This window comes from Merops nubicus, unplaced genomic scaffold (assembly GCF_000691845.1).
Source record: "Merops nubicus isolate BGI_N331 unplaced genomic scaffold, ASM69184v1 scaffold8395, whole genome shotgun sequence".
Classification (NCBI taxonomy): Eukaryota; Metazoa; Chordata; class Aves; order Coraciiformes; family Meropidae; genus Merops; species Merops nubicus.
Genome location: NW_008610213.1, coordinates 921 through 15,866, shown reverse-complemented (window position 1 = coordinate 15,866; position 14,946 = coordinate 921). Strand labels below are relative to the sequence as shown.

The following is a 14,946-nucleotide window of genomic DNA, read 5'->3' as shown; positions in this document are numbered from 1 at the left end:
AAGAAATGATAGCAGTCAAATTAAAATGCCTGCCTCTCTACTTTCTTGTGTACAATAGCACAGCTGCATCGTCCAAAACAATGAACTTTCAAGTGAAATGAAGAGGAATATGTTGAAAACCTTCAGAGAGAATTCCCAGAGGGAATCTCAGCTCCCAAAAACCTTTCCAGTGCCATCAGACATCTTGGTGACCAGAGAGGAGCAGAACTTAAGCTAGACCACAAGTTGTAATAAACCAATACATTTTCAAAAATTTGTGTTAACAAAAACTGGCTTTTCAGTGTTATTGTAAACAATACATTCTCTCCTCAGGTTTTCATGATGAAGGGACCATTATGGGAAAGCAGTTCAGAAAAGCCACCTTTCCAGAAGCAGGAGCTCTTCTGAGGAGAATGGTTCAAGACGCCAAGAAAAGCTTATGACTGTTTTGCCAACCTGTCATTATGAGGACTCGACAGAGAAATAACTCACCTCTTTAGTTCTGCTGCTACAAAAGACAGTTATAGTCAAAAGAGGAGGTGGCATTATCCTTTCAGCACACGACTGGGATTTTAACCGCATGCAACATGGGGCCATAGGATGAAATCTATTATGAAAATTTTAGTCATAGGTGTTTCAGCTAAGGTGAAACCGTCACTGTATAGAAAGCCCAGAGCTTGAAGTGAAATCTCCCATCATTCCCAAATACATATCAGTTGCTAAAATCTGAGAAATCGGATATTCCTGGCCCTCTTACAGGTTCTAATTACAAAGAACAGAATATAGAGCATTGGTGAGTGTTGTAGCATCAGCTATTGTATGATTGCAATTTGATGAAGCTGAGATGCTGCTTAAATTTTCTCACCCAAAAACAATTCGAAAATGAACCTAGCACAGCAAGCTTTTCTAAATGAGAACAATCTTTGCAGTCTCTTAAGGTAGAGGCAGAATGGGGGTAATGAACACAAGGGGGGTTCAGTGTTGTTTTTTTCAGTAAGGAAAAAATCTATATTTCACTTCAAGACTTCCCAGTAATGCCAATGAAGATTGCTGAGAGTGAATCAAAAGCCTCTAACTGCACCCATGGCAGAGATAAGAACACTGCAGCCCTGCAGCACTAGATACCTAGCTCACTTCAGATTTTGGGGCTTGGGAGAGTGTTAGAGCAGACCATACATATGGAAGACTCTTTCAGGACAATGTGCTGCAGATGTTAGAATTAAATTATCATAGACCTGCCTATCACTGTTCAACATTTAGAAATAAATCTTGCTATAGAGGAAGGGATTTTTTCCACTGGTTAAAATTATAATTTTATAATTTCCTAGTTTTATTCAGCATCGTGACTCCTTTGTTAATTTGTGCTTGGAAATCCACACTAACTTACATTTATGAAGCCAAACAAAAATTATATCAGACATGCCTCAACTTTTTGGAAAAGCCAAATCTCACGATATCAGAAATTTAAGCACAACCTTTAAAAATAAGATATTTGAGAACACAAAATCTCTCAAAGATTGTGAATCACTGTTTGGGAACTGACTTTCATACTTACTTTATGAATTGCATGGCCACACCAAAATGCTAACATATTAAAGAAAAAGAAGACAGATTATATTACAAGATGTTTAAAAAAGGCTTGTGTGAAAGAAAATTATAGTGAGTATCTCAGTATATTTATTAAAAAAAAAACAAACCCACAACTAAATAAATCTATTTCTTATTTACTATTACAAATACTTTATGATTTTGAGAGCATCTAGGACTTGCAATGAACAATCAAAGGTAACAGAAAGCACATGAAACTAAAGTTATTTGCAGCAGCATAATAGTGAAGACTTTTGTTGCGAACTCTAAACCTCAGAAATTTTATGAGCCTGTTTTAAAGAATACTTGCTTCTAAGGTATTCCCTGTTCCTTGAGGCAGCTTTTGCTAGCTATCTAACCTTGAACAGTGCTTTTTGTGAGACCGTTCAGCTTCCAAGCATCATCGTTAGAAAAATAAGTCCACACCAGTTAGCTAATATTTGTTATAATGTGGTGTTTGCATAATACCTATATTAACCATATTATAAATGCAGTTTTTTACCTCCTTTAAACAGCTTGCTGAGTGCCGTGCATGGCAGTGGGCAAGGCTGTACCCTTCACTGGATGGGCTGCTACTCTCAGCTGGGTGCAAGAGTTTTCCCAACACGGGTCAGAGGCGAGCGCCGCGGGGCGCGCGTCGTGCTGCCCTGGCGATGTGCCCTCCTGAGGCAGTGAACCTGCCCACCCCTTCCAGCTCTTCTCCTCAAGTGGTCAGCAAGAGATCAGTAAGGCAGAGGATGGCATCGGATGAAACAGGCAGTAGGCTGACATATATTGATTGATACTATTGATCGCTCACACAAAAAAATGTTCAGAGATGCTCAGCCTAGTGCAGTCATCTGCACATCAAGCGCATCAGACTTAAGCTCCCTACCACAGAGCCATCCTGAGATCCTCAGCCATGGGGGTTCAGAATGATGAGCATCTCTGCTAACATACGTGCTCTCCTGCTGGCTAAAAGAGAGGAAGCTTAAAACTCAGCTGCTCTCTCTTTCCTCCAATAGCCAATTAATGAATTGAAGAGAGTGGAAAAAAAGCTTTGCTTGGTATTTTGCTTCTTTCTTGTCCCTAACTGCTCTGGCATGACAATGAGTTTAAACATACAGATTCTTCTCTGGCCAGTGTTCTTTCTAGGTAGAACTGTGATTTGAGTGCTTATTTTTCATGGAAGCAAAGATTTCTTGTATCTGGATCCACCAGAAGGGCAGACAGTAAGCTAACAGACTTCTGGCACTCTGACTTGTGAGTTTACCTTTTTGCTTTGTAGTTGCCTTCTGAACTCTCTCCTACAAGTTATTCTGGCTGGTTGTCTCTTTCAGTCACCTTGTGATTACTATATAAGAAATAATATTTTCTCCTGCAGAGATGCAGTAAACTGGCATGAGTGCTAGCACACAGTATCTCCAGAGAAGTCAAATAAAGTTACAGCTAAAACGTTTTATGGGTTTATATTCCAGCAGTTTTTTCAGTAAATTCCTTGCAATTTTAGGAAACACTGCAAATGTATTATTTGGCATTAACACCTTCTCAAAGTAACTTATCTGGATTTGTCAGAAAAGGAATTATTTCCTGATGTAAGCATAGCATAATTGAAAGTAGTAATATATTTTCTGTGACTGTGGGCAAAAATCATTACTAAAACAAACACATGAGGGGGTAATAACAAAAGCTCATTTTAATGAAATTATTTCCCCAAGCTCCTTCTCTAATCTGTGGAGGGAAAGAAATTTTTTGGAATACTGGTTGAAAATGGCTACATCAAGTTTCTGCTGTGTATTGTATGTAAGAGGAACTTCTCCATTTGTCCCGCTTCAAAAAGCAGCCAGAAGATCTTAGTTTAAAGTATAATTCAAGATAAAGGTCAGTTTTTCCAGGCCAGAGTTATCTGGAGAACATCCACTCATACATTAGTATTCCTTTGGAAAAGCAGGACACTGTGATCTACTGAGCTATTACAACTTCATCTTTCTCTCAGGTTCAATGGAGAAAGATTATTGTTTCATAAAAAACACTTTTCTTCAAAGTAGATATCTGCATTTTACTTTTTAGAGAAAAGAGGCATTTGAATTACTAATGTCCCTGTAAGGATTTATATCACATTTTCCTTACACTTTGCACACTGTGCGTGTTTGTTGGTTGTAGGTTTCATCTGACACCTAACGTTCTCTTTAATAGTATGATTTCAGTGCAATAATAGTGCATAAAAGAGAGACTTCAGAGGGTTACTTTCTTCCAATATAGCTGTTCTGAGACAGGGCTTTACAAACACTGGCTAGTTCTTATCCTGCAACTGGTACCATATCCTAACAGATAACCTAGAAAAGAATGATGGATCAATGAATCTCAGCTTCTGTTGATCAGCTGAACTTTTAAATGAGTAGGATATGCTTCCACAAAGTGTATAGAAATCCACTGATAATTGCTGTACTTCTTTAGTTACCCTTCCTAAAATTTTTAATAGTTTCCAGATTTCATAAGCCTGTAAATCACACACTGAAAACCTTGCATCACTGCAAAGTACCAAGATCTAAAGCACAGTTAAGTGTTGGCAACCAAAAGTTGCTGTTGTGGTTTCTTTATTTTATACAATAACATAAGTCTGCTTTCCAGTTCCTTCACTGACTTCCACCAGAACTAATTTCTGAACTTCACCTTTCAAAAATGCAAAGGTCACAGTAGCAAGAAGACTTCTTCTAGAAAACATTTCATTTGTGCAAACATGAAACTGGTTTAATCAGTCCACTATTCTGGTTTTCTTGCTCTAGATTTGTACAAACCTGAACAATCTGTAGTAGAACAAGTTGCTAGTTGCATCTTGCTGGAAAGTTTGCTTCTATGATCATCTGGGGTTAACTGATAAGATTTTGCTTATATTGACAACAGGTGTGTTGTTTATATAAACAAGGAAGTAGTAGAAAGGAAGCACTGATCTTCTGATCTTTTCTTTGACACTTAGGATCACCTTTGTTCTAAGAACGAATCTTTCCATCATTTACTTTGCTTTTAAATTTAGAACTTCAGTGTAAAGTTGAACTGCTTAAGCATTTTGAACATTAAAACAAAGTCACTGTATCAAACTTTATCAAAATTTGCAGATTTCTATACGCTATGGCTCCCCAAGGAGCAGAGGCTCAGTTTCTGGAAATGTTTAAGAGATGGACTTAAGACATAAGTCAAAGCTGGTATGAATTTCTCCTAGGAAAAGAACACAATGTCCAACCTATGTATGAAAGAAACACCTCCTGCATACCTGTTTTTCATGGCCCTCGAGACTACAGCACAACATATGAAAAACCAGAAACGCAGCATGCTTTTCTATGTGGTGCTATACATGGAGAAAGATCTGAAGAACTTAACCTAACTCCTGGTGTTCACAAAATTTCTGAATCTTCTAATGCTGTCTTAAAATTACCACATTATGAGGCAACAGAAAAAAAGAACAAAATGAAATTAAATTTAGAAAAATATTAACAAGATTTAGCTCTCAGATTTAAATCTTAATCGTCTTGCCTAAAGACAATTACCCTTAATGATAAGTGAGAGCAGAATTCAGTCTAATTCTCTTCCCAGTGAATGCTAGATAATTTACAGTGTCTCAAACGTGTTAAAGAATGGCTCAAAGCCTCATGTAAGCACAGCTGGCTGAAAGAATAATTACCTCCCAATAAGCCATTGGTTTGGTTCCTTCCTCAGTTTACAGAAGAGTAAATCACAAGTAAGACTCTGGGCATTAGCAAAGCAATAAAGATACAGAAGAATCAAACCCCATAAATTCAGGCCTGATGAGTTGATGCCAGAGGAGTTCAGAAGCAAAATGTCCCCTGCCCAGGTACACACAACTTGGCCATGCCAGCAAAAGGAGCCAGGAGGAATCCTCATCCCTGCAGGCCCTTCTGTTCAGCCTTACAGAAAAAGTAAGGGTTAAACTGTGCACCAAGGCTTTTGATGGCACAGGAAAGCATTTTATGGTTATGAAGTCACCCAGATGGATTGTGACAAACTCCACATACTGTTGGTGTTATGGATTTTTTTGTATTGGAGAAATTAATACATATCCAGCTGAGATAACGCTATTGAACTAGGTATAATACGTATGTGCTTGCAGATTATGTAAGATGAACTCTCCATGACAGTGTTTACAATTTAGATGAACCATGTTAAGGATGAGGAGGATCTAGGAATTAGGAGGAGTGACTCAAGTAATTTACTCAGGCCAAAATTCTCTTTAGGTAAACCTAGAGTACAGTAGATCTGTTGTTGCTTTCCCACCCAAAAGAGGCCTTCAGCCCTTCCAGTCCTGTGATTCCACAAGCTCCCTCAGAAGCCTTTTCTTACCAACCTCTGACATTTGGCTTACTGTATTTTGGGGCAGTACCTCCTAGACAAGAGCAATGAGTGTGCTCTGCAGAGAAAGCCTTGTGAATAAATGGTGCCTAGTCCTCTGACAACTTTACATATCCAGTACCCCACCTGAAGCTAAGGCATTGCCCAAGCTGCTGTATTTCTGGAAATCCCAAGTAATTATATAAATCCTTAAAGCCTGCATGAATAAAATTCCTGGCTTAAAAAAGAGGTCTATATCTGGCTCTTTCAAGGCAGCTTCAGAGTCTTATTTCAGAAGTATATGCAAAACCCTGAATTTCATGTGTCTCTTTGGATCTGTTAAGACTGCAATTGTTTCTAACAACTGATGTCTACACACAAAGCAGCTTATTCCACTAAAAAACCTGCCCTAAGAAGAACGGTAAAGTGAAAAATCAGGGTTCAGGGGTTAGGAAATGCAAGGATAAAGGTTGCCTACACTGTTTCTGGTCAGCTCCTTTTCTGTGAGACTGCTGTACATCGTGCCTTTAAGTCACAATATCTCTTAACAGTGCAATTCAAGGTTGCCTTATGTTGAATAACACATATCTACTTCAGATTTGAAGAATATGATTTTTATTTACTTCTTACTTACCAACTTAGAATGCTAAAATATAAATAAAACCGGGTAAATTCATCCATTAGGTTGTTTGATTGCCGAAAGGCAGATTTATTTATTGGGTAATTTTATTGCCCAGAAGTTCTATTACCACAGCTGATGACACACAATATATTCTGCTCACACACACACACAAGGAGAGCAATAGCCTAAGTCAAGATTCTCTTTTTTAGATTTCTTACCTCAGAGTTGACCAAAGCAGCACTGGCACATGGTGCACTGACAAAGCCAGTCTGAAGAGCAGAGTGAGGGTGCAGAGGAGCGGGGCTGGGGCAGCAGCGGAGAGCTGCATCGTGACTCCGGGCGAGCGCGTCCGTGCCTGCCCAGCTGCAAAGGGAAGTCCCGGGGTGTGCACAGCTGCACTTCCTGCTTCACTTGCAGCTCTCCGGATTCGGGCAGCCTGCTGGGGGAGGTGGCTCAACAAGTGCGAGTTTTCAGAACATGGACTTCCTTAGCCTGAAGTTAGGGGTTACATACTTTTAATAACTTTCACACTTGTGATTTAAGCAGCTCATAAAACTCTCTGCAGTATAAGCATAAACGGATTCCTCTAACATTCTAGGACAAGGCAGAGTTGTGAGGTCTGAACTCCTGTCCTACTGCTTTCTAACTCCCTGATAACTGCAGGCTGATAACAGTTGCTCAACTTCAAAATGGAGTTTATAGAAAAGTTTTCTGTACTGCAAAATAAATGTATTCTGCAGAACTTCTATCTTCTTCCCCTGCTACACATTATCATGTCCCTCAGCTTAGCTCTTTCACATGTATTGAGAACTGGTGTCACACATTTGGGTGTTGACAGGTTTGAAATCTGCAGTAAATCTATCCATTGCAGATTCCAGCAAGAAGGAAGAGAGTGAGAAAATGGTACGTTTGGAGTGTATCCACTGAAACATAGAATTGCTCAAGCAATCTTTTACATGCAGCGATGCTGTCCCAAAAAATCAAAGATATCAGAAGTCAGGAGCAAATTATAATCACTTCAGAACTTGACATGACTTCAGTATTTCACAAGTCTCATGCAAGATCAAAACAGTCATAGAGAATTTCCTCAGGCTGGGAAGCAAATTCCTCTGGCATCGTTCTTTGCTCCTTCCAAGCATTGAGCTGTTTCTACACCTTGTGACTAGATGAGGCAGCAGCGGTCACTCAGCACGTGCTCATCACAGGGCACAGATGCCTCTGCACAGTCAGAGCAAGACGTTAGGGATATTACACAAAAGAAACTGTTAGCTATGTTGAAACAAGTTGTGATAAGGGAAAAATAAGGAAGCGCAATGAAAATTGTAAGAGAAGTATAAACAGATGTCAGAAGACACACTCTTTTCAATCTGAGCACATGTAGCTTGATTAATTGAATCCATCTGACCTAACTCACAGTGTACTGTTACAGTGCTGTTGTCTAATATAAGGCAATTTGTTCACTTCAGTCTGAAATCAGATTTCTAAAACAAAAATAATAATTTTGAGGGAAGCAAAAAAACCATCTACACGTTCTCATCTCCATGGCATCTTTACATAACACGAAACTTAACTCTTTAGTTACACTTTTTTCCCTCTTCTCCTCAGAGACACGTATGAGAAATCTGTCATCTCCATTTTCACAAGCCAGTGTTTGTTCATCCATTTACAGTGCATACAGGCAAGACTGCAATCCAGAGCACAAAGACAGAGGTAGAACTGGTGTGCCCTAGGGAAAATTAAGTATGATTTTGAATAGCTCAGTCAGCACAAGAAAAATACTTTGTAATTCTCAAAGTGGCTGACTTTTCCCTGGTATGTTCCAGAATGTGAGTGATACAGTTTCCCACATCACTGTCCAGAAGAGTCTTGCCATTTTTTGTGAGCATCTCCTCCTCATAAAGCAAATCACCTGTAAGTCTTCCTGTTTGCTTCTTAAAATTAACCTTTATAGAAGAAATTAAGAGAGATTGAAGGCCAGAATTATATAAATCAAGAGTGCACAATGAGCTTGCCCAAGGATACTAAAGGAATCGCAGAATTTCCAGCAAAATTTCCAATCTTGCAGAAACTGCTAATTTGCATTGCAATTTGGCAGTTTAAGAAATATTGCATTACTACTGCATTTTTATTCCACTAAGCCCACATGCCTTCTCAGAGTGTGAATCCCTTTAATTCTTCAGCTTGCACAATGCAGAGACACTTGCTTTTCCAAACCAAGCAAGAAAGCTGTATGTCTTACTGTTCTAACACGAGCCAATGAACCTACTGGGTCCAGGAGGTCTCCTCCATTACTAATACAGTTGACAAATACGACCAACACTGCCAGGACTTCCACACCACAATAAACCCTCAACCATCTGATCTGAATGTATGGGAATTGAGACCAACAAATATATAGTGCTATGCAAATGTGTTGTAACCTGACAGGAACCTCACCAAAAGAGCAAATGATTCATTATATTGCCATAAATATTGGATAATTCTATACTTTTTAAATGACTAGTGCTCAGCTCTATTAATAGCATTTTCACGGGGCTGGAGCATTTATATGGTTTCAAAAATTCCACTACTGGCATGTACAACTTCTTTTACAAGTTCATACTCACATGCTGACACCACAGACAGAAAGTCTGTCATTTAAGAGATTCCTGGCCTCTTGCATCAGAAACAGCTGAGTTAAACTAGGTTAATGAAAACAAAAGAGAAGCTAACACAAAGGCAAGGATTGTGACAGAAAGTTATATTGTCTCTGTCTCCTTCAAGCTGGTAATAGCTAAAAAAATTAGATTATTCCTTGGTTCGAGTTGGATTTGTACTCACTAACCAAATCACACATAAGTGAGATGGAGCACAGCTGGTGGGCATACTCTCCATATTCTGCCTCATAGAAACAGTCTTAAAACTTTTAAATAAAACCAGATTGTTTTCTCTCAGATTATTATATTACTTATGAACAAACTTTTAACTGAAAACAAGCTGAATTTTCGTTTTTAATATTTCTACACAAACCACAATTTGAGAACAACTGAAGAAAGATTTGGGAAAAAAAAGGAATGAAAATCTATTCAGTGGGATTTTAATTTGCCTCCCTCAGTAAATTTGGCTCACAAATGCAGCTGCATATATTTTCTCCTTATTTTTTTTTTCCACTCCTATAAATGAAGATTTTTTTTGCCAAACAAGATTAAAATATACCTATTGCAAATATATTTTTCAAAATCATTCCTTTCTTTTATTGAACTAAAATGAGATGAGATCACAGTGATCGTCCCACACTGAGGTGCTGGAGCATATCCAAAGAAGGGCAACAAAGCTGTTGAAGGGTCTAGAGCACAAGTCTTCTGAGGAGTGGCTGAGGGAACTGGGGTTGTTTAGCCTGAAGAAAAGGAGGTTCAGGGGAGACCTTATCACCACCTACAACTCCCTGAAAGGAGGCTGTAGAGAGGTGAGGGTCAGTCTTTTCTCCCAAGTAACAAGTGAAAGGACAGAAGGAAACGGCTTCAAATTGTGCCTAGCAAGGCCTGGAACAGGCTGCCCAGGAAAGTGGTGGAGTCACCATCCCTGGAGGTATTTAAAAGACATGTAGATGCAGTGCTGAGGGACATGATTTAGTTGTGATTTCACAGTGCTGGGTTAACAGTTAGACTTGATCTTAAAGGGCTCTTCCACCTGAAATGATTCCATGATTTCAAAAATTTCCCAACACTACATGACATTGAAATCAACAGACTAAAGGCTTTTCACATTTGTTTGAACTATTTCCCTACTGTTTATTTAAATAATCTTTCTGGGGTTGTAAAGTAATTTTTTAAAAGCCATTTCAAAGGCATGCTGAAAAATTTATAAAGAGGTAGGGTACTTTCTATATGATTAACACTTTCCTTCTTGCCCTTCAAGCCATAATTTTCTTCAAAAATCCTTTTCTCACTCCAGAAGTAGCCCAATCTTAGCACACATTCCTATCTTAACGCTTAGATTCTGGAAAGCATATAACCCAACTGGAATGCTCATATCCTGCAATTCAACAGTTAGTTCAGTACTTTACTAAAATCCAGAAACTGAATTTAAGAGTAAAATCAATGGAAAGACTCCACTGATGTTAAAATGCACTGATCAGCCAAGTTCATACTTGGTTGAGCGAGTCAATCCAGTTTCCAGCTGTTTGCTACTAAATATATGCTTATTCTGTTTGTAAATGCTACTGCTTTTTCCTACAGTTTTATTTGTCAGAGCAAAAGGCTTTGTCCTGGGTCAAAACCACATCTAAAGTGGAGGTTTCAAGCAGAACTTTGCAGCTTTCTGCAGGACTTTATTGAATGTACACCATACCATAGTTTTCTCTGCAACTGTAATCAAACGTAACCAAAGTTTACAGAAAAAAATTGACTTCTACGTTAAATAACACAAGTTCCTAAAAAAACAAACATTCTAAACAGTCTGAATTGTGTATTTCAAATTATAAGTCTGGTTTACAATAATTTCAAGATCTCGGATACAGTAAGTACATGCTGGTAATTCCACTATGATCATCAAGATGAGCTATAAAAAATAAAGACATTCTTTTGAACAAATGTTTGCAAAGCAAAGCAAAGCAGCTATATTTGGAAGGGCATATCAATTTTGTTGCTCTGTAGGAATTTATTGTTTGAGGAGTTTTCTGCTTTAAAGGCTTAAGATAAGAGAAATAAATCTAACACAATGTAGTCTTATTTTTCCAGTTAAAAGATGACAAAGCATTAGCTAAATTCTCCCAACAGGAATATTACATTACAGACAGAATGTTCCAAGCAACACAGGCGTACACAGGAAGACAGCCATTGCTCTCAAAATTTAGAATTTACAAAACTCATCAACACCATTTTACTTTATAAATAATGAAGTTACAAAACACAAAATGCAGTTATATTGACTGGTCAATAGCAAATTATTTTATCCTCAGAAGTTTATTTTGTGCAATACAATTAAAGTCTTGATGAAAAAGTCCATTTCTTTAAAAGCAAGGAAACTGTATTAATCAATTCAGTTAACTTCTTTAGCTTCACCTAAGAGTTATGTTTTTGTACCAGTAGGAATAGGTGTAGCTATTAAAAATTCATTTGGATTAGTTTGATTGTCACTCCTATGCAAAAATGATGCCATTGCTGGAAACGAAGCAAAGTAGTTTTTTGCCTGGATATGCTTATGTTTTATTCTATTAATAAATCCTGTTTCGTAAGCCTGAAAGAAAAAAAAATCCAAATCTCATTAAATACATTTAAAATATCTAGCAATTTACATGCTGCTTCATATTTTAGACAGTATAAATAGTGACCCTTTAATAAACTGAGCCAGATAACTTATTCATGTAAAATATTCTGTAGTTCTGTACTGCTACCTTATGGTCCAATCATGAAAAGTTCTAACCACTCCTTGTGAAATATCAGTCACCTTTTAAAAACAGAAAAACTTAATGGCAATTTTTTAATCCATTCAAGATAAAATTTATTTCTTTTCAGGTAAGAACATTAAAAAAGCCAATGTTTAAATATCAATATTCGCAAAGTGATAACTGTAGGAAATTTCCTTGGTAAGAATCACAGTGTTTGTTTACAAATAATCATGTCAGGAGGGATTTTGCAGCATTTCAGTCAGCCTTTGCATTCAGAGGTGACATTTTCCTAAATTTCTAGTGATTAGTTGTAGTTCAGATGATGTAATATAAATAACCACAATACTTAGTTGAAAAAACCTTTTGCTATTGCAATAGTTGGTTATGAAAAATTGTTATTCAGCAAGGTGTTTGAGAGGCCTTTTTTTTCCAGTGAAGGAGAAACAGCGATTCAACTTTCAACATTGTAACTTTGCTTCCTTTTCTTTACTTCACACTTTTTTTTTCTTTTTTTTTTTTTTTTAAATAAAGCTTTGACCATTACCAGTGCAGAAAGGTGACTCCTCTCTATAGCTGGTCCAATTCTATTTTTGTAGCAAGAGCTAAGTGAAAATACCTTACAACTTTCTGCTAGGCTTGCATACCTTACCTGTTTGTGGCCCAACTCCCACCTCCCCTGAATCCCTGGACCTCACCAAGTTAATCTCATCTCTGTGACTATGACATCCAGACTTAGGAAGTTAAACCAGGTATGTGCATAACCAGAATCTTTGCCTGCCATAATGCTAGTAACATAAATTTATGGATGCAGAGAAGTATCACTAGATTCAGACTGTCTGAACAGTTCTGTTGACTAAAAATGAGACAGAGGAGTCAATAAAGGGATTTCCAGCTTGACATTGGTTTTACCCTTTAAAGCTGGTGCTGACATAAACATGTCTGCTTGAAGACACAAGCTGGGCACACATACTAAAAATAAAATGGATGACAGAATTCCCTTTACCTTTAGAATTCTCTGACTGAAATATTTTGTCTGCAAAGCAAACCTTTCATTAAGAGAGCAATTAATTTGCTCTGGCAGTCTAGTTATCACATACTTTTAAGACTTCCAAAAAAAAGGGCAATGTGTAACTGCTGAAGTTGCATTTGTGAGTCATACATATTGTGTTAGAAATTGAATTTAATTTGAATTAATTGAATTGTCCCTGAACAAAAGGACACTATACAACAATGACCTCAGAACACTAGCTACATAAATGAATAAACTAGAGGTGAAAGACCTAATAATCCCTTATCAATTGAAGGACAAATGGAGCTCACAGGATTCTCCCATGCCTTAGGAAAAAAAAAATACCATATGATGCCCAGTGGAGTGAGGTATCTACCACACTACCATGTTTAGATATGGAATTTGGGGGGAGTGGTGTAAAAATACATAGTTTCAATGACAGCTTTAACAATTTCTTAATTTTTTTTCACTCAGAACTACTATGTTTTTATTGCTTAAGTGAAAACTATAAGACTACATTGTCAGAAGTACTTAAATGACATCTATGTAAGAAAACAGAGGTAAATTTTATTAGGACACAAATTGTTAAGTTCTAGAAAAAGAGACATTCTGTTATTTGATGAGAAATTTATAAAGCCAGAAACTAATGAGGCCAGAGCACATGCAAGAGCACAGGTACACAATTACCATAGTATCTATGGTTAGTCTTCAGTATGTTTTTCATCCAGGCCAGGTCTTGTCTGATCTCAGCTGAGGGAATAGCATAGGCATGGCACTGTTCTCAACAGGCAGCATGGATGAGGCCACATAGCTTCTTGCATTTTAGGAGGGCTAATCAGGGCAAAAGTGAGTTCAGCTACATGGATGGGAGTTGTATATGCCAGCTGCCCTCTGGACTAGTGCCCGTTTGATTTAATTGTACAGATGCCATGATTTAAATAGTTACAATGGGCCAATTTAAACATGGATGAGTGCAAGAACTAAATCTGGCCAAACACCATTAGTCACAGGATTCTATGAAAACATAACAGAAATGTTGTAAAAAAAAAAAGCCCATCAAATTTTACCATCTGAAGGTTACGCAGCTTAAGATGTGCATCTGCCTCTTCTTTAGTGAGGAGAATAGTGTTCCATGGAGACCACTCATGCTGCTTGTCCCATCTGACCATAACCAAATCGTAGAGGTCACTGCAGGCGCTGATTGCTGACTGACAGCCCCATATAGCCTCAGTCATGTACTGCAGATCTTGGCACTGAAAGAGAAAACAGATTAAGGAGTAAGAAGCACGTGTCATGCAACAGCAAAAGCACTGTAACTGTATAATAATCCAAATAAAACTCAGAGTAAAAAATTTTTCTATCCGTATGTCATATGATGACTTGGTTAAAGAATGTCTAGAAATACACATCTTCCTTTAGAATGGTGTGGCAATTATAAGCTGTATTTTTCTTGCATCATCTTTAAAATATTACATTCTTACTGTGATTGACTCTGCCAATGTCAATTCATATTGCCCATTGGCATCCTGATTGTTTAACTGCTCTTATAAAACTTCTTAAATCTCATGGGTTTTTCTCCTCATACAGCATGCTTCAGCCTGTTCAGGCCTTTTTAGTTAATAACAATAATCCCTCTCTGTCATTTCTGAGATCACTTCTGTGTTTCATTCTTGGATTCAGGGTCAATGCTATTTGATAAATTAGTTATTACACTACTAAATTACTTAAAATTTGCATATAACCAGAATAATTTGGCCTGGAAAATGTGAGAAATTAGGACAAGAAACACTCCCATCTGTGACAGACCGCAAATCACTGACCGCTTTGCTTTCTTCCCATCACTCTGCTCTTGACATATGGAGAGTTTATTGTGCTCATGATACTGTTGCTCATTTTGCCAAATGAGATTATAAGAACAGGGAGCTATGCTACAATATTAAAAAATAATAGGTCCGTTTTTAAAGGTTCTCTAGTAAAGAAAGGCCTTTAAATCTACTTTTAACCTATGTCTAATCTTAATGTACATCCATCTTAACTTGTTGAATTTACTAGTCATCT

At 37.6% G+C, this 14,946-nt stretch overlaps 1 protein-coding gene across 1 annotated transcript in view; it reads right to left on the bottom strand.

Annotated features, from left to right (window-relative positions):
- Positions 1–14,141, bottom strand: part of LOC103773462 (V-type proton ATPase subunit S1-like) — a gene marked incomplete at both ends in the record, with an annotated part of 26,961 nt that extends 12,820 nt beyond the window's left edge. Inside the window, 2 exons of the mRNA XM_008940830.1 lie at positions 6,730–6,947; positions 13,956–14,141. Coding sequence (XP_008939078.1) covers positions 6,730–6,947; positions 13,956–14,141 — 404 coding nt within the window. The remainder of the gene's footprint in view (positions 1–6,729; positions 6,948–13,955) is intronic.
- Between the last annotated feature and the right edge of the window lie 805 nt (positions 14,142–14,946).